Source organism: Callithrix jacchus, chromosome 2 (genome assembly GCF_049354715.1).
Source record: "Callithrix jacchus isolate 240 chromosome 2, calJac240_pri, whole genome shotgun sequence".
Lineage (NCBI taxonomy): Eukaryota > Metazoa > Chordata > Mammalia > Primates > Cebidae > Callithrix > Callithrix jacchus.
The window spans coordinates 26,261,906-26,281,142 of NC_133503.1; the positions used below are offsets into that span (position 1 = coordinate 26,261,906).

At 36.9% G+C, this 19,237-nt stretch overlaps 1 protein-coding gene across 2 annotated transcripts in view; it reads left to right on the plus strand.

The window, feature by feature from the left end:
- Positions 1–19,224, plus strand: part of HMMR (hyaluronan mediated motility receptor) — a 32,879-nt gene extending 13,655 nt beyond the window's left edge. For both annotated transcript variants that reach the window (XM_078358898.1, XM_008984597.4), the window contains exons 10-18: positions 488–636; positions 1,842–2,056; positions 7,175–7,291; positions 11,592–11,738; positions 12,244–12,396; positions 12,490–12,589; positions 13,283–13,459; positions 17,428–17,590; positions 18,410–19,224. In XM_078358898.1, the coding sequence (XP_078215024.1) occupies positions 488–636; positions 1,842–2,056; positions 7,175–7,291; positions 11,592–11,738; positions 12,244–12,396; positions 12,490–12,589; positions 13,283–13,459; positions 17,428–17,590; positions 18,410–18,429 (1,241 nt within the window). In that variant the 3' untranslated portion in view covers positions 18,430–19,224. The remainder of the gene's footprint in view (positions 1–487; positions 637–1,841; positions 2,057–7,174; positions 7,292–11,591; positions 11,739–12,243; positions 12,397–12,489; positions 12,590–13,282; positions 13,460–17,427; positions 17,591–18,409) is intronic.
- The last annotated feature ends 13 nt before the right edge of the window (positions 19,225–19,237 follow it).

Sequence of the window (19,237 nt, forward strand, 5' to 3'; positions counted from 1 at the left end):
TACAGTGTTTTATGGTTACTTTCTTTAGATAAGTGTTACAGGCAACATTTGGGAAAAATACTGCTATGGTAAAGCAACCTTTTAAATATAATTAGCTACATTAACATTTTAAATGTAATTAGCTATATAGCTACATAACGGCAAAAACCTGTACTGCCTTTTTGAATATTTTACTCTTATAATGTTTGTTTTCAATACAGTATATTACCTGTCTTGATTGAAATACATGCAGCTATATAGTTCATGACTTTTCCACTAGGTGGCTATTTAAAAAACAGTAGATACACAGAACAAGGTCTGTGGGTTTTATTATGTAGCACATAATATGTATTATAGGGAGTAATGATACAAAGTTAACAGTTTTGTTTTGTTTTTTTTCTTTGAAAATACCATACTAAAAGCAGTATAATGGAATATTCTGGGAGTCTGGGTTTTTAAATGTTAATGTTAGTATCTAATTCCAATATTCATGTTTTGCACTTTCTAGAAGATCACGTCAACAAGAATAGAGAACACAATGAAAATCTAAATGCTGAGATGCAAAACTTAAAACATAAGTTTATTCTTGAGCAACAGGAACTTGAAAAGCTTCAACAAAAAGAATTACAAGTTAATTCACTTCTGCAACAAGAGAAAGTAGTTTATTACCGTTATTTATTTTAGTGTTTATTTTGTGTCATACATTTCTCTATGTCTCTGAATACCTTTAAATTGTGTATATCCTTTGATCTAACCATTCTATTTTTAGAGTTTTATGTTGAGGATATACTTGTGGACATGCTGAGAATTTAGCTACGTATTTTCACTACATGTTCACCATAGGGTTATGAATAATGTGGGAAAATGACAACTGATACAGCAAAATAGGGAAATAATTTTTTGAAAAATTTCTGGGTCATTCTTGTGTTATTTAGGCTATGTAAACATTTACACTTACTTCATAAAAGAGTGTCTAATTACAGAAGAAACGAAACAATTTTTAAAATCCAGATTATGTAAAGAACATTTTACATATCACTGAAAAAATATGGGCTTAGGATAGAAATAGAGAAGGGGAAGTTCTGATGGCCTGTAAACATAGAATATGTTCCACCTTTGTAGTAACCAAGAAAGTAGAAATATATTTTTTTCACTGATAAAATTGCACAAATCAAAACATTTGATAATATAAAATACTGGTGAGAGTTGAGCCACCAGGCACTTACATGCACTGATGTGAAATATTATAGTGTTGGACAGCCTACAAGAGTTCAAGGAATTAAGTAGATCTATATACACTGACCTGGAAAGATTTCAGCAACAGAGTATATATATCATTTATATCCCTCCCAAAATATATGTGTATAAATGTATAGAGAAAGACAAGAAGGCATATATATTCCAAACTAGTAGGTATCTCTATAATGGAAAAAGTAAAATTAAGGGGGGAAGTTGTCAAACATAATATTAACATCATTTGTAATGTTACAAGTTTTTTCACAATGGTGATATATTTGTATATTGTATAGCTTAAAAAAATTAATATGGAAATCACAGCACTTATAATATGTGAAAATTATATTAATATCAAAGCCAGTTGTAAAACAGATATATGTAAAATTTTCATTTAATAAGTTTGTGCATGTGCATTGCTTAGAAAAAAGCCAAAATGATATTTGCCACAATGTTTACAAGGTATAGGAAATAATCTATGAAAACAAATATGTTGTTTCTATATTGTTTTAAGTTCTTGGTATCTCTTGAATTTAGATTTCATCCTTCTTTATCTGTACTTTTTGTCTCCTAGTACAACCTCACAATGCCATTCCAAATTATTCTGGTGGTTTTCTGTTTGGATATAGGAATTATCTTCTAGTCTTCATGAGAAGCTGTGTTCCTTTCAAGAGGAAATGGTTAAAGAGAAGAATCTCTTTGAGGAAGAATTAAAACAAGCACTGGATGAGCTTGATAAACTACAGCAAAAGGAGGAACAATCTGAACAGCTGGTCAAGCAATTGGAAGAGGAAACAAAATCTAGAGCTGAAGAATTAAAACTCCTAGAAGAAAAGCTGAAAGGGTTTGTATTAATAGGATCTCATGTTTATACATCACTTCAAATGTCAAAAATTCTTTTGAGTACATATTCTTAGTATTCTCAATCATGTGAGTGTGTGAGGTTGGAATTATTTTACAATTAAGTAGTAATTATTTTACAATTAAGTGGTAAACACAGTGTGTACACAAAATGTACATGCAAACAAGTAGCACAGCCGCTTTTTTTAAGTTAAAAGTGTTGCCCCCTTTTTTTAAGGCCAAAGAGAGTTTTAATAAATAAATGACAAGTTTTATATACTCCTTTACTATTCTGATATTTTCTGAAATTATTGGACATCAACATTAGAACAATAATGAATTCAGGGCTAAACATGGTAGCTCATGCCTGTAATTCCCACACTTTGGGATGTCAAGGTGGGAAGATACCTTGAGCTCAGGGGTTTGAGACCAGCCTGTGCAATATAGCAACACCTTGTCTCTAATAAAAATAAAAACTGGCTAAGCATGGTGGTGTGTGCCTACAGTCCCAGCTACTTAGAAGGTTGTGGGAGGAGAATCACTTGAGCCCAGGAGATCAAGGCTGCAGTGAGCCATGATCATGTCACTGCACTCCAGTCTGAGCAACAGAGCAAGACTCTGTCTAAAAAACAAACAAACAATAGTGAACTTAGGGGGAAAAATAATAAAGAATCCCTTCTGTTAATAAATAACATTCCCATTTTTTGTCTATGTATTTACTTAGTGTAAGTTATACCTTTAATCATATTTTTTCAGGGAGCCCAAACACTTCAGAAATAGTAATCAAAATGCAAAATGGGCTAGCACAGTGGCACATGCCTGAAGTCCCAGCTACTCAGGAGGCTGAGACGGGAGACTCTTTAGAGCCCAGGAGTTTGAGGCTATAGTGCTCAGTGGTTGTGCCTGTTAATAGCTATGGCACTCTATCCTGAGCAATATAACAAGATGCCATCTCAATCAGTAACTGATAAAAAGCAAAGGAGAAAAAAATAATTAGAACTGGAAAACATTCAAAATAAAAAATCTATTATTTAAAGTAGAAAGAATGAATCTCACTTTTCTTCCCTGACTCTAGTTCCTTGTAATTTCTGCCGCATTATGTTTCCTTCTCCAGTACATGTATTTCATTTTGTTCTGTTTCATTTTGTTTTGTCCACAGTATTTGCTAAATTTTTATTAAGAGAAACTATTCCTTAGCCTACATATTCATGTTTCATAGTTCAGGAACACAGGTCAGTAACAAATTCTATCCTACTACATTTATTTAAGTTAAAACATCTGGTTTGAATCTTGAGTTCAGATTGCAAATGAAATATTTAAATCCTTGGGATCTCATCATTAAAACACTCTTTGGCAAAGGACCATGGGCTAGATATGAGTTTATGTTATTGTAATATATCTCACACCTGTGTATACTGTCTCTTGTTGAATACTTTAGTTACTAAACTCTTCTGTTTTCTTGTGATTCGCGATGAAAATGAACAGCAAGGTTTTTCATACCTATGCTTTTTGGGGAACAATACAGAATTGTAATTAAGGGTGTTCTCTTCTATAGCTAGTCTCAGGGAACAGGAATCTTAAGAAACTAAGATAATGTCATTTTCAGAGATGAAAGAAAGCTGAGATAATTATTTATTCTAACTCAAACTGTGGGCCAATGGTCAAGAAATAAGGATTTTTATTGCTAGTTTTGTTAGCTAGCTGATTGATTCTGAGCAAGACAATCTTAGTTGCTTTCATTTTCTACTTCATTAGATATAGAAAAGTTTTATGAGATGATCTCTAAGATCCCTTCTAGCCTAGAAATTTCAAGCTTAAGAGAAAAACTAACTAAGGATCAAAAATAATTCCCCCAGGAGACAGGGAAGAAAATGTTTTTTATTATAAACCCTTTAGTGATATCTGACTGCCGTTGCTGTGGTGTGTATATTTTTGAAATCCCACACTTGTTAACACAATGAATTTGATCAGCTTTTTTTCTTATCTCATTGTCCACCTTAGTCTATAAGTACACAATGATTATTTGCAATTTTTAGTTTTGTATATTTTTTAAAAGCTCTCTCATAAGCTCATATACTTATCTAAAAATTTTATCACTACTTTGGAAATATATTATTTCCAAAATATCTCTGAGATTTAATAGTGTATGTTTATAAAGATGACTTAAAATCCATTCTGTCTATGCAAAATAATTGATTAAAGAAGTTATTGAGTCTTTGAGTAATAGTGTATAATGTGGGTTATTCATATAATCAGAATAAATCCAGGGTCTTATAACTCCTTCTATAATTTAAAATGAAATATCTTTAATTGTTTATAGTATTTCTCAAGTATCTAAATGCAGAGAATAAAACTTTATTCAATCCAGATGTTTTTTAACTGGTAATCTTTTGCAGTCTTTAGTACTGGCTAAAATCTTAAGTTTTTTTTAATAGTCTTTTATATCCTCTACCTTCTTTCCCCCCAATTTTTTTTTTTGGGGGGGGAGGAAGGCAGGAAGGGAGGGAAGGAGGAAGGGAAGGAGGAAGGGAGGGAGGAAGGAAGGGATGAAGGAAGGAAAGAAGGAAGGGAGGGAGGAAAGGGGGAGGGAGGGAAGGGAAGGAAGGAAATCAAGCAATGAGAGAGACATTGCTGACCTGGATCTAGAGGTTTACAAGTTGATTTCTTTTTTTTTTATTTTATTTTATTTTATTTTATTTTTTTTGAGAGAAGGAAAGAAAAAAAAATGAGTAAAGGAGAGGGAGAAAGAGGAAGAGAAAGAGGGAGGGTGAACGGAAATATTGCTTTATTCTGAAAAAAAATGGGTATTAATAATGGCCAATCAATGTTTCATTTAAACCTATGAGTAGGTGTGATGTGGTATTGACAAGAATGTATATTTTGTGTATTTGAAGTGGAGAGCTCTATAAATATTTATTAAGTTTACTTGTTCCGGATCTAAGTTTGAGTCCTTGATATCCTTATTAATTTTCTGTCTCATTGAATCTAAGTCTCTATGTATCTGGGTGTTAGGATCGTTAGCTCTTGTTGTTGCATTGATCCTTTTACCACTATATCTTTGTTGCTTTAAAATCTATTTTATCCGATACGAGAATTGCAACTCCTGCTTTTTATTTATTTATTTATTTATTTTTGCTCTCCATTTGGTTGGTAAATCTTTCTCCATCCCTTTGTTTTGAGTCTTTGTGTATCCTTGTATGTGAAACAGGTCTGGATGTAACATGCCGTTGGGTTTTGGCTGTCTTTTGATTGGGGGATTTAGTCGATTTAAATTTAGGGTTACTGCCATTTGATGTTAACTGGCTGTTTGATCCATTCGTTGATGAAAATTCTTCATGTTGGTGCTCTTTACTTTTTGGTATATTTTTAGTAAGGCTAATACTGGTTGTTTCTTTCTGTGTGTAATGCCTCTTTCAGAAGCTCTTGTAAAGCAGGCCTGGTGGTAATAAAATCTCTGAGTAGTTGCTTGTTCATAAAAGATTTTATTTTTCCTTCAATTGTGAAGCTTAGTTTGGCTGGATATGAAATTCTGGGCTGAAGGTTCTGTTCTTTGAGGATGTTGAATATTGGCCCCCACTCTCTTCTGGCTTGTAGAGTTTCTGCTGAGAGATCTGCTGTAAGTCTGGTAGGCTTGCCTTTGTGGGTAACCTGACCTTTCTCTCTGGCTGCCCTTAGTATTTTCTCCTTCGTTTCAACCCTGGTGAATCTAACGATTAAGTGCCTTGGGGTTGCTCTTGAGGAATATCTTTGTGGTGTTCTCTGTATTACCTGGGGTTGAATGTTGACCTGCTTTGCTAGTTTAGGAAAATTTTCCTGAATAATATCCTGAAGAGTATTTTCCAGCTTGGATTCATTCTCTCCGTCGCATTCAGGTACACCTATCAAAGGTAAATTTGGTCTTTTCACATAGTCCCTCATTTCTTGTAGACTTTGCTCATTCCTTTTTATCCTTTGTTCTCTAATCTTGTCTTCTTGTTTTATTTCATTAAGTTGGACTTTGACCTCTGGTATCCTTTCTTCTGCTTGAACCATTCGAGTGTTTAAACCTGTGCCTACTTCTCGGAGTTCCTGTATTGTATTCTTCAGTTCCATTAATTCACTTATATTCCTCTCTAAATTGTTTATTCTCAATAGGATTTTATCAAACCTTTTTTCAAAGTTCTTAGTTTCTTTACGTTGGGCTACAACATGTTCTTTTAACTCACAGAAGTTTCTTATTATCCATTCCTTGAAGCGTGATTCTGTTATTGGGATGCACTCGTTCTCCATCAAGCCTTGTTCCATTGTTGATGTGGAACTGTGATCATCTTTAGAGGGAGAGGCGTTCTGATTTTGAGTATTCTCAGCCTTTTTACGCTGGTTTCTTCCCATCATTGTAAATTTATCCTCCTGTCGTCTTTGAAATTACCAACTTTCAGATTAGGTCTCTTGAGTGGACGTCCAGGTTGTTAGTTCCCAGGGCCAGAACAGCGGCGTTAAGACTGATGGTGCTTTTCTGCCCAGGATTCTCCTGTCTGGCTTCCTTCTTGTGTCCGAAATAGGCGACTCTGCCTTCCCGGGGCTCCAAACCTCGGTCAGAAGGGGAACCAGTCTCATTTACTCTGCGCTGAGAGCTGCCACGCCGAGGTGCCGTCACAGCCGCTGCGCCAGCCTCAGGAGTCATGCTGGGGGCCCGTGTGGGTCCTCCAAACCTAGGTCCGAAGGGGAGCCAGCCCTGTTTGCTCTACTCTGAGAGCTGCCGTGCCGAGGTGCCGGCAAAACCGCTGCGCCGGCCACAGGAGTCGTGCTGGCCACCCGTGTGACTCCTCCACTGGGTATCTTCTGCTCCGTGAGCGACCTGAATTTGTCTGAAAGTGTGGTGTCCTCTAGTTCTCTGCGCTTTCACTGAGAGCTGCAATCCCGAGATGTTAGCGATCGGCCATCTTGGATCCTCCTCCCCCAAATTTTTAAAGCAAAATAAGCAGGAAGGATAAGTTGAAACTAGTAGAAAAGTGCATTAAGAGAATGTGCTTTTCGAGGTAAGTCATAAATTTGGATTTGAGCTATTTAGCAGGTAATCCAATGATGAAGATATGAGCTATATGATTCACAGTTTCAAAGGTAAATTTCTCTTTTGTTTTAGGAAGGAAGCTGAACTGGAGAAAAGTAGTGCTGCTCACACCCAGGCCACCCTGCTCTTGCAGGAAAAATACAACAGTACAGTGCAAAGCCTTGAAGATGTTACTGCTCAATTTGAAAGGTATTTTTCTTGGGAGCCCGCACTCTTAGATATAATGTGAGCATGTGCCTGGCAACATGGCCACTCCCCTATATCTCTATGTGTGTAGAACATCCTTGGTGCCCTGCATTTGCATAATAACAGGCTAGGGTGGATGGTGCTTTGCATTTGCATATTAACAGGGTAGGGTGGGAGGGCCAGTTTTTTGAAGGCTACGTGAATACATGCCTGGTCAAACCCATTTCCTGAGCCCTGTGCAAATCAGACACCGCCTCCTCCAAGCTCTGCAATACTCCTGGCTGGTATCCTGGCAGGTGGGGACCTCCTCTTTTGGCTTTGGGGCCCCCCTTCTTCTTTATTTGTACAGGGGAGCTTCTTCCTTCTGTCTTCTCCCTTCACTTCTTGCCTGTTAAACTCTCCTCTCCTTAAAACGAAAAATAAAATAAAATATATAATGTGAGCAGAAAGGGGTGCTTACCCAGGTAAATCTGAACAAACCAGTCAGAGTATGATTCGTATTAGTTTAAATTTCGTAATCACCAACCGTAAGTGGGCATTTAGCATTATTTAGTAATCTTATTATATTTATAATTTTTATAATTCCACTTTATAGAAATACCCCTTTCTAACTATCCACTTCAACTTTTGTGCACTGAGCCAGGTGTGGTGGCACATGCCTGTAACCCTAGCCACTCCATAAGCTGAGTTGGGAGGATCAAGTCATGCACTTAGAAGCATTTGGTGCTTCTGCCTTACTCTCTTGGTGTTACCATTTTCATAAAGAATTCAGAAGTTTTATCTCCTCATTAAATCCATACAGACACCCACATTTATGCTCCACCTATTACAGATGAAATGTCCTGGTCTTTTAACCTTTAGTGACCTCATTCTATCAGTTATCTTTTTTCTCTCATAATTTGAAACCTTTTTTACTGGAATTTTTCCAATCTCAATACAAAACGTGTTTTGATTTTTAAAATTAGCTGGGCTCTGTGGCTCACACAGTAATCCCGGTGCTTTGGGAGGCCAATGCAGGAGGATTGCTTGAGGCCAGGAATTTGAGACCAGCCTGGGCAATAGAGTGAGACCTTGTTTCTACAAAAAAATATTTTCAGAATTAGCCAGGCATGGTGGCAAATGCCTATAGTCCCAGCTACTTCGAAGGCCGAGGCAGGAGGATGACCTGTGCCCAGGAGTTCCAGGCTACACTGAGCTAAGATCACACCACTGCGCTCCAGCCTGGATGACAGAGCAAGACTGTTGCAAAAATAAATAAATAAATAAATAAGATACATAAATTGTTTTAAAAACTCTTTTGACCTTAATTTCCTTTTTCATCTGTCTATCACTACCACTCCTTCCGTTCTTAACCCAAAACTCTACTCTTTTTCACAGTCCTTTTCCTTCTACTTTTTTTCCTTCTCTTGACAGGGAAGATTCTCTCTGTAGCCAGTTTCTCACCTCCCATGCCTTCTACTTATTTTCTCCTTAAATAAAAAATTTATTTCGGGTGGAACTACAAATTACAAAGACCAGCATAATGAATACCTATGCATCTCACACCACAAGTATATTAATGTTAACATTTTTATTTATCACATGTACTTTAGATCATTTTGGGGGAGAGGTTCCTTTCTTTTGTTTATTTAATAAATACAAAAGAATGCATAGCACTGGGCACGGTGGCTCAAGCCTGTAATCCCAGCACTTTGGGAGGCCGAGGTGGGTGGATCACGAGGTCAAGAGATCGAGACTATCCTGGTCAACATGGTGAAACCCCGTCTCTACTAAAAATACAAAAAAATTAGCTGGGCATGGTGGTGCGTGCCTGTAATCCCAGCTACTCAGGAGGCTGAGGCAGGAGAATTGCCTGAACCCAGGAGGCGGAGGTTGTGGTGAGCCGAGATCGCGCCATTGCACTCCAGCCTGGGTAACAAGAGTGAAAATCCGTCTCAAACAAACAAAAAAAAAAGAATGCATAATGTATCCATAAATTATAAGGCTTGAAGATAAAACTGATATGCATGAATCTATAAAAGGCAACCAGTAAGCCAAAAGATTTTTAACAACTTAGTATCCATATATAAATTCCTCTATCATCCCATTTTCATGCTTTCCCTGAACAGATAACACTGTTCCGAAGCCTGCATTATTTCCTTGCTTTCTTCTCCTGTATGTTATATAATTTTATGACATGTATATCCATACAAAAAATGCGTTGTGTAATTTTCCTTCTCCCTGAACTGCACCAAAAAAAATGTCATCAGTATATGCCATTTCCTGGGACTTGTTTTTTCATTCTGCATTGTGTGTATTTTCAGGATTGAATTGTGTTGTCTGAGACTATGGTTTGCTCATAGTCACTGCTATGAGTATTTTATTATATGAATGTACCACAACTTATTCATTCTTTGGAATTTGGGTTGTTTCCCATTTGTTTAGTTGTTAGTAGTTATTTGGTGACTATTAGTATACATGTATGCAAGAATTTCTCTAAAGCCAAAGGTATATGAATGCTCAACTCTAAAACTTAATACCAAATCACTTTCCCATGTGGGACTAAGAATCTACACTCCCACTAATGTTGTGTAAGTTTCCAATTATCTTCTTTGCCAAAGCTTGTTAGACTTCTTAAATTTTGCCAGTGTACTTAGTGTAAAATGGCTTCTTATTGAGGATAATTCATTTTTCCTTTTCCATAAAAGACTTGTTTATGACTTTTTAAAATTTATTTTATAGGGTTATCATATTTCCCTCATTGATTTGTAGAGGGTTTTTTTGTTTTGTTTTAATCAGCCATATGGGTTACAGGTATCTTTTGCCAGAGTTTGGCTTACGTTTTTGTTTTCTTTCCGGTTTCTTCTGGTGAGTGGAAATTCTTGATTTCAATATGGTTAAAACAATATATCTGTATGTGGGCACTTTGCTTCTCATTTAAGAACTTCTTTCTATCCCATGAGTATAAAGGTATTCAACTAGTTTTCTTCTAGAAGTTTCGAAGTTTCATCTTCCATTTTTCTACCTAGAACAGATTTCTGCATGTGGAGCAATATAGAGATCAAATTCATTTTTGGTTTTCCACATGGATAACCAATTGCCTAGTTTAATTTAATTCATTAAACTGCACCCTGTTTCCCCAGTGATCTGTTTCCACATGTAATATGTTATAAAAGATATATAGGTAAATAATTTATATGTGTGTTTTTTATTTATAACTTTTATTGTGTCAGAACATATAAATTGTATAAATATATGTAAGTTACACATATATTTATTGCTGATATCAATCCTATAAAGGAATTTGCCTTCTTGTTAGTTTGAAGAATAGTGCTTCAGGAGGTTTTTTATCTGTTCTGTGTTTTCACTCATTATCCATATGCTCATGGCATTAAAATTTATTTCCTCAAACCAGACCTTTCTTTACAGCTACCTGTTCATATATCAAGTCACCTACTTGACATCTTCAAGTATATATTAAATATTAACCTATCCAAAGCAGCTTGATCTTTCTGTTTTTCCCCGGCCCTAATCAATCTTCCTCATAGCTCAAGTGAGCTACGCACTTACTTACAACTTACTTAGATACCTTTTTATTTCATTTATTTATTTATTTATTTTCTGAGATGGAGTTTCACTCTTGTTGCCCAGGCTGGAGTGCAATGGCGCGATCTTGGCTCATTGCAACCTCCACCCGCTGGGTTCAAGTTATTTTGCTGCCTCAGCCTCCTGAGTAGCTGAGATTAGAGGCATCTGTCACCATACCCAACTAATTTTTTGTGTTTTAGTAGAGACGGGATTTCACCATGTTGGTCAGGCTGGTCTCGAACTCCTAACCTGAGGTGATGCAACTGCCTTGGCCTCCCAGAGTGCTGGGATTACAGACAGGAGCCACCGTGCCCGGCCTGCTTAGACACCTTTAATGGTTCCCCTCCTTCCCCCACCGTACCTTGCAGTGATGACCGTCATGCCACCATCTTCGACTCCAGCCTTTCTTACTCATTAAGCTCTAGTGTCACATCTTATTTTTTGATTTTGAATAATTTTCATGTTTGATAGTTATTTTCTTTTCCATCTCTGTATGCATACTTCCTGCACATAGGAGGCACTCGATTATTTTTTCTTTGAATACACAGCAGATACCATGTAAACACATTAGTACTTACCTCAGAACACTGAATTCTTACCTGTGTTAAATGCATGACCACAATAAAAACTTTTTAGTTTTACCTTAAAGTATATACAATGTAAACCCATAAGTTATGATTGTCATACACCTTAGTTAGAAAACTACTTTGACTTTTTTTTTTTTCTTTTTAATAAGCTATAAAGCATTAACAGCCAGTGAGATTGAAGATCTTAAGCTGCAGAACTCATCATTACAGGAAAAATTGGCCAAGGCTGGAAAAAATGCAGATGATATTCAGGGTCAGATATTGGCAACCGAGAGTTCAAATCAAGAATATGCAAGGTAAGTAGAACAAATCATGGCCTTAGAACCGTTAAGACAACTTCATGTTGAAAGCGAGCTGGTAACTTGCTTTCTTCCGTCTTATATTGCAAATTGAGAACTTAGTTAAAAAATGGTACTTCTTGTAATCCCAGCACTTTGGGAGGCCGAAGCGGATGGATCACAAGGTCAACAGATCGAGACCATCCCGGTCAACATGGTGAAACCCTGTCTCTACTAAAATTACAAAAAATTAGCTGGGCATGGTGGCGCATGCCTGTAATCCCAGCTACTCAGGAGGCTGAGGCAGGAGAATTGCCGGAACCCAGGGGGCGGAGGTTGCGGTGAGCCGATATGGAGCCATTGCACTCCAGCCTGGGTAACGAGCGAAACTCCGTCTCAAAAAAAAAAAAAAAAAAAAAAAAAAGGTACTTCTTGAAGAGTTTCTTCAATTAAAAAAAAAAAAGGAAAAATGAATGAAAATGGCTATAAAATGTTTAGTGAACTCTTCTCTCTCAAACCAAAGGATGCTTCTAGATCTGCAGACCAAGTCAGCACTAAAAGAAAGAGAAATTAAAGAAATCACAGTTTCTTCTTTTCAAAAAATAACTGATTTGCAGAACCAACTCCAGCAACAAGAGGAAGATTTTAGAAAACAACTGGAAGATGAGGAAGCAAGGTACTCTATGATTAGAGCCGGAGTGCCTGTAACTGAGTTACGATGCTATGTTTTAAATAACTACGTTTTTCTCAATTTAATTTTTCCATGCAGAAAAGCTGGAAAAGAAAATAAAATGGCACAATTAACTGAAGAAATTAACAAGTGGCGTCTCCTTTACGAAGAACTGTATAATAAAGTAAAACCTTTCCAGGTTTGTCAGTTAGGAGTTAAACTTACTTGTGTTTATTTTAGGAATTCACTTTTTTCCTGTTACTGTCCATGACTCAGGATTTCTGCCAGATCATTTTGCTCTGCATTTACAGCGCAAGTTTAGCTTACTATTAAAGGTTTATACATTTTATTAAATTCTTATGCAGAATTTTTTCCCACATTATTGAAGTATAATTGACAAATTTAATTGACAGAGTTTTCAATGGACCCTTTATGGTTTTAATAAAAAAACATTGTAATGAGGAACTTAAAGTTTGGCAGAGAGCTTGCCTGGTATGGGCTTTTGATAATTAACCTATTTTAATTTGCGATATGATTTATCTCATCGCAAATACTCATTGTTTCTCAATACACTGATGTTTTAAGAGAAAAAAAGGATAAGTGCTGATCTTGGAACGTGGATTGAAGTACAGTATTGGTTATAATGTGGTGATCCAACTGATACAGATAAAGCTGGCCAGCTGGCTTTTTTTCCTTGTTTCTTTTCCTCTGGTTTAATTACCTTTCAAATGAAAAACACAAAAGTTTAAAAGATTTTCATAGAGTATCTCTGGAGAGTTCTGAGAATATGTAAACATACCCTGTTTCTATTTCTGTAGTGTTTATGGTTTATATGAAACTGGTAAGATCAAACTGTTTTAAGTCTTAACTTTATTTACAAAATCTTTTTTAGCTACAATTAGATGCTTTTGAAGCAGAAAAACAGGCATTGTTGAATGAACGTGGTGCTGCTCAGGAAGAGCTAGATAAAATAAGAGATTCATATGCTGAATTATTGGGTCATCGGAATTTAAAACAAAAAATCAAGCATGTCGTGAAGTTGAAAGATGAAAATAGCCAACTCAAATCGGTTTGTAAAATGACATTTCATTTTATTAAAGATATTGGAGTGGGGCTATTCTAACTGTAATACTTAAAATGAAAATCAGAAAAAAGTAGCAGTTTATAGATGAAAATTGATCTGTGATTTTAGTTGACTTATTTTGGAGTGTTGACCAGATGGTTGTCATTCCATGTTCTAAAATTTTCCAGCTACCTTCTTAATATATTGTAAATTGCTAGAGTAATTGGATGAATTCATTCAGCTTTACATATCTATTTCTGTTTGCAAAACTGCAAACTCCTTGACGTAAAACCATAAAGACAAGCAGTGTTCAAAAATAGTTGGACATTTAAATTTTTTGATATGTATTGAGATGTAATTGACATCTTATACAATTCACCCATGGAAAGTGGACAATTCAGTGATATTTTGTATACTCACAGATTTGTGCAACCATCACCATAGTCAATTTTAGGACATTTTCATCACCTCAAAATGAAACCCTGTTATCCTTTTCCTAACACCCTCCTATCTCCTCATCCTACCCCACCTTTCAGCGCTAAGCAACCACTAATCTACTTTCTGTCTCTATTGATTTTACTGTTGTAGACATGACATATTCATGGATTCAAATAATATGTGGCCTTTTGTTACTGGCTTCTTTCCATCAATTAGCATAATATTTTCAAGGTTCATTCATGTTGTAGCATGGACAGTACTTTTTTAATTGATTGATAATTTATTATGTGGGTATACCACATTTTATTCATTTGTCAGTTGGTAAACACTTGTTTACACATTTTGGCTATTATAAATAATGCTACCATAAACATTTATGTGCAAGTTTTTATGTGGACATTTGTTTTTATTTCCCTGAGAAATAATAGGAGGGAAGTCACCAGATCATTTGATAAGTCTATGTTTAATCATTTCAGGAAGTATCAGACTGTATTCAATTGAGATTGGGTGTTTTCAGGGTGATATGGCCTTAGAAAGATCAGACTGTATTCAAAAGCGTGTCAAACCATTCTGTATTCTACCAATAGTGTATGAGGATTCCAATTTTTCCACATCGTTACCAACATTTGTCTGACTTCTTTATCCTAGTCATTGTAGTGGATATCACGTGGTATCTCATTGCGACACGACTTGCATTTTCTTAGTTGGTAATGATGTCCGTCATCTTTTCATTGCTTACTGGCCATTTGTATATCTTCATGAAAGAAACGTCTATTCAGACTCTGCTTGTTTTTAAATTGGATTATTTGTCTTTTTGTTGTGAGAATTCTTCGTCGATTCTGGACACAAGTCTCTTATGTATTATTTGCAAATATCTTCTCCCATTCTGTGCATTATCTTTTCACTTTCTTGATGATGTCCTTTGACCCACAAAACTTTTATGAAGTCCAGTGTGTCTATTTTTCCCTTTGTTTCTTGGTGTCTGTCTCCTCTGCCAAATTCAAGGTCAGGAAGATTTACCCCTGTGTTTTCTTCTAAGAAGTTTATAGTTTTAGCTCTTACATTTAGATCGTTGTTTGATCTTGAGTTGATTTTTGTATGTGGTGCGAGGTTAGATCCAGCTTCATTCTTTAACATGTGGACATGAAATAGTTCCCACACTATTTTTGAAGAGACTATTCCTTCTCCAGTTAATGGAGTTAGCACCCAATTAAAAATTCATTTAGGGCCAGGCACGGTGGCTCACACCTGTAATCCCAGCACTTTGGGAGGCTGAGGTGGGCAGATCACATGAGGTCAGGCTTGAGCCACTGCACCTGGCCAAGGACTCTTTCTTTTTTATGATTTCATTTCTTAGACGTGGGGACACGTGGATTTCTTGTTTGTTACATGGATGTTTTGCATGATACTGAGGTTTGGGGTATGACTGGTCCCATCACCCAGGTAGTAAGAATAGTACTCAATAGGTAGTTTTTCAGCCCTTGTTTAATGGCTGAAAAACACGACATCCGATTACTCTCAAAGGCATTTTTTCTCCTTTTGTCCAAATATATAAGTTATACTTTTCTATTTATTGATATGCCATGTAATGTTTTATTAGAAAGTAAATTTTTAGATTATATATTGTAGCATTTCTGGGCACAGCTCCCCCTCCTTTTGAGGCTTATTTGCTTGTTTGCTTAATAAGCAGCTCAATTATTTTAGTGAGCTTATCCCGCTACCTTTCCAGCCCCCAACAGTGTTGCGCCTCTGATGTTGCTGTTGAGGGAGGTACAGTTTTCGGTATGCCCATAATTACCCTGGGATGACACTTGCTTTGGTAGGGCAGCTTTACTCTCTTTCCCTGAACCTAGTGGCTGTAAACTCCAGTAGATGCTGACTCCTTGCTTTATTATTTTCAACAGTAACCTGGGGCATAAATTACTCTATAAACGAATCCAACCAAATTCTGACTCTTGTAGGAATTCCATCTAAGAGCAGTGCTGGGTGTTTATTTTGACTACAGAAATGCTCCTCCCAGCTGTCTTATTCCCTAGTTTTCATCTGCAAACTAACCAGTGTACTGTGTAGCCTATGTATTAAATCTCCTCCCAATTCTCTCTCACTGTAAACTTTACTGTCCTTTAATGGTCCCCAACCATTTTGGCACCAGCAACAAGTTTTGTGGAAGACAGTTTTTCCACAGACCAGGGGTTGGTAGGGATGGTTTCAGGATCAAACTCTTCCACCTCAAATCATCAGGCATTAGATTCTCATAAGGAGCATGCAACCTAGATTCCTCATGTGTGCAGTTTACAATAGCGTTCACACTCATGATAATCTAATGCCACAGCTGATCCGACAGGATGGGGAGCTCAGTGGGTAATGCTTATGCTTCCTGGCTCTGGCTCACCACTCACCTCCTGCTGTGCAGCGAGGTTCCTAACAGGCCACGGACTGGTATCCATCTGCAGCCCAGATGTTGGGGACCCCTGCTTTAGAGCACCCTTAGGTTTCAGCTTCTCCAAGCTCTGTTGCAGGTGAAGTCAGTTCTTTTGCGAAGAAATGAGGAGTAGACCTACTCATTTCTTTATGGCCTACTTCTCTTTTCCGCCTCTTTCCCCCAACAATATCTCTAAGCCAGGACTAAACCTGAAATTGGGACAATGGCACCTTTCTCTCTGAGTGACATCTCTGCCCTAGGAGCTGAGTTTTCACTGGACTTGTGGGAAAGAGATGAGGAATAGCCTCAGGCCCTCTTGACTCACCTCTCCTGGTGTAGAACCATCCCCTCATCAGCCAAAGCAAAGGTGATCAGGGGCCCTGCATTTTCAACACACTGTGCCCAGAGTGAGCTTCTGTTTCATGAATGGGGCTGAGTGAAGGAAGGGATCCCCCACGTTACAACTACATTTGTCTAAGATGTAACCGCAGCAACAGGGAGCTGGGGACAAAATGAGAAAATCTGATATCCTGCTCCTCCTGGGAGGAAAGCCTCTGACTCGGAGTTGGAGGAAAAGAAGGCCCTGTGTTCTTGGCTGTTGCTATCTGGCAAGGACTCTGCCTTGCTAAGCTGGGTGTGGGAAGGCAGGAAGGAGTTTTGGCTTAAATACTGCAGACTCTCATCCTTTTCACCAAGTTTTTGCAGGTTTTCTTGAATAGATGTTTCTTCATTTGCTGTTTTTTCCTTAGGCTGATTTTCAGAGGCTTTAACTGGTCAACATTTTATAACTTTTAGTTTCACTAGGGAACAGGTCAGCAGAACTTTCATGCCGGAAGTCCATCTCAGCAATTAATTAATTTTGAGTTGAACTTTTATAAGAAAAATAGCTTTGTAGCTGTAGAGGGGCAAGGAGATTTAGAAGACTGTATCTCCTTGGTCACAGGTGTTTCAAGTCATTTTGTAATTCAGTCTTAAAGGCTGTGTCTAGTAGTGATTTTTGCCATTGGGTGTGACAATACAGAAACAACTTTGAAATTTGCTCACAACATTGGTAACACATTTCACTGACATAATCTTTAATAATTGTTTATTACCTATTATTTTTCTTACCTAGGAAGTATCAAAACTCCGCTGTCTGCTTGCAAAAAAAAAACAAAGTGAGACAAAACTTCAAGATGAATTGAATAAAGTCCTAGGTATCAAACGCTTTGATCCTTCAAAGGCTTTTCATCATGAAAGTAAAGAAAATTTTGCCCTGAAAACCCCATTAAAAGAAGGTAAGACATGAATAAATGTATAGAAGTGTCCTCTTCCTTTGGATTTGCTTTCACAGCATTTAGCAAGTCATCCATTTTATGAACTGTGAAAATTTGTTGACACCTTCTGATGTAAAAGCAGTTCTTAATGAGATTGTTGTGTACGACTTTTTTTTTCCTCCTATACTTTCTTTTTTATATATCCGGATTCTGCCTGTTCTTCAAGGCTAGGTCAAATTATATCTTCCTTGAAGCTTTGATTATTTGTCCCAAATTACTCCCTGTATAATGCCCTTAGCATTTTAACCTAAATGTCTTTTAGGTCCTTACTCATTTCCTGATTTGCAGTTTTGGAGAAGTGAATTTCTTATTTCTTGACCGTGCATGTTTGTCTTTCACAATAAATTAAAATTGGCTGAAATGATAAATGTAAATAAAATTTTCTTTTTTTTTTTTTTTTTTTGAGATGAGTCTCACTTAGTCACCCAGGCTGGAGTGCAGTGGCGTGATCTCAGCTCACTACAACCTCTGCCTCCCAAGTAGCTGGGATTATAGGCCCACACCACCATGTCCGGCTAATTTTTTGTATTTTAGTAGAGGCAGGGTTTCACCATGCTGGCCAGGCTGGTCTCGAACTCCTGACGTCATGTTCTGCCCACCTTGGCTTCCCAAAGTGCTGGGATTACAGGCATGAGCCACTGCACCTAGCCGAATAAAATTATCTTACAGAATATATTGCTTCATCTGCCTTAGAGACGATACAAGGCCTGTTTTTAGTTTACAATGATTGATAAATTCATTTTAATCTCAATTACTCATACTTTTCAATAATTCTTCTAGGCAATACAAACTGTTACTAAGCCCCTGTGGAGTGTCAGGAACGATGGAAGTAAACCTCTGAAAAACCTGATTATTTCATTCATACTGTTACTGATATTGTTATTCTGTTTGACATGGGTATTTTATAATGTTGTATTTAATTTTAACTGCCTATCCGTAAGTATGTGAAAGGAGCATTTTTTACCAAAGTGTCTATTCACATTTTATTTTTTCTTATAAATACCACCTTCCTAATGCTCACCTTTATCATCTCATTCTGAACCCTCTCACTGGCTTTCCAGCTAGCAGTGCATCTGATCAACTCAACATTCCTTTAAAAGTCAGTATCATGTTATTATCCCCCTGTTCTGAAACCTTAATTTCAAGAGCCTAATCCCCAGATTTTTCAGCTTGATCCTGGAGGTCTTTTCTAGTCTGAGCTTCTTTAGCTAGGCTGAAACACCTGGGCATATTCTGGCCTCTACTTTGATTCTAATAATGCTCACTCTGTCCTACCTATTATCCTTCCGCCTGTCCAGTTCAAATAAGAAATAAGGACAAGCCTAACTTCATAGGAACCTTTCTATCTTTAATTAGTTGGTTAATAATTTACAGGTTCTTAGGCTCCATCCTATTTGTATTAAATCTGGCCTTTAAGCCTGCATTTTTAACTAAGTCTTCAGTTAATTCTTAGATACACTAAAAATTCAAGAAACTCTGCATGTAACTATTACTTTATAGTTTGTCATATACTGCTTGTCATCTGCATGTCTACTGAGCATTTAATATTTATGTAATATGAAATAAAGTTATACAGTAAGTCATTTAACCATTAATTTTTCAACTTGT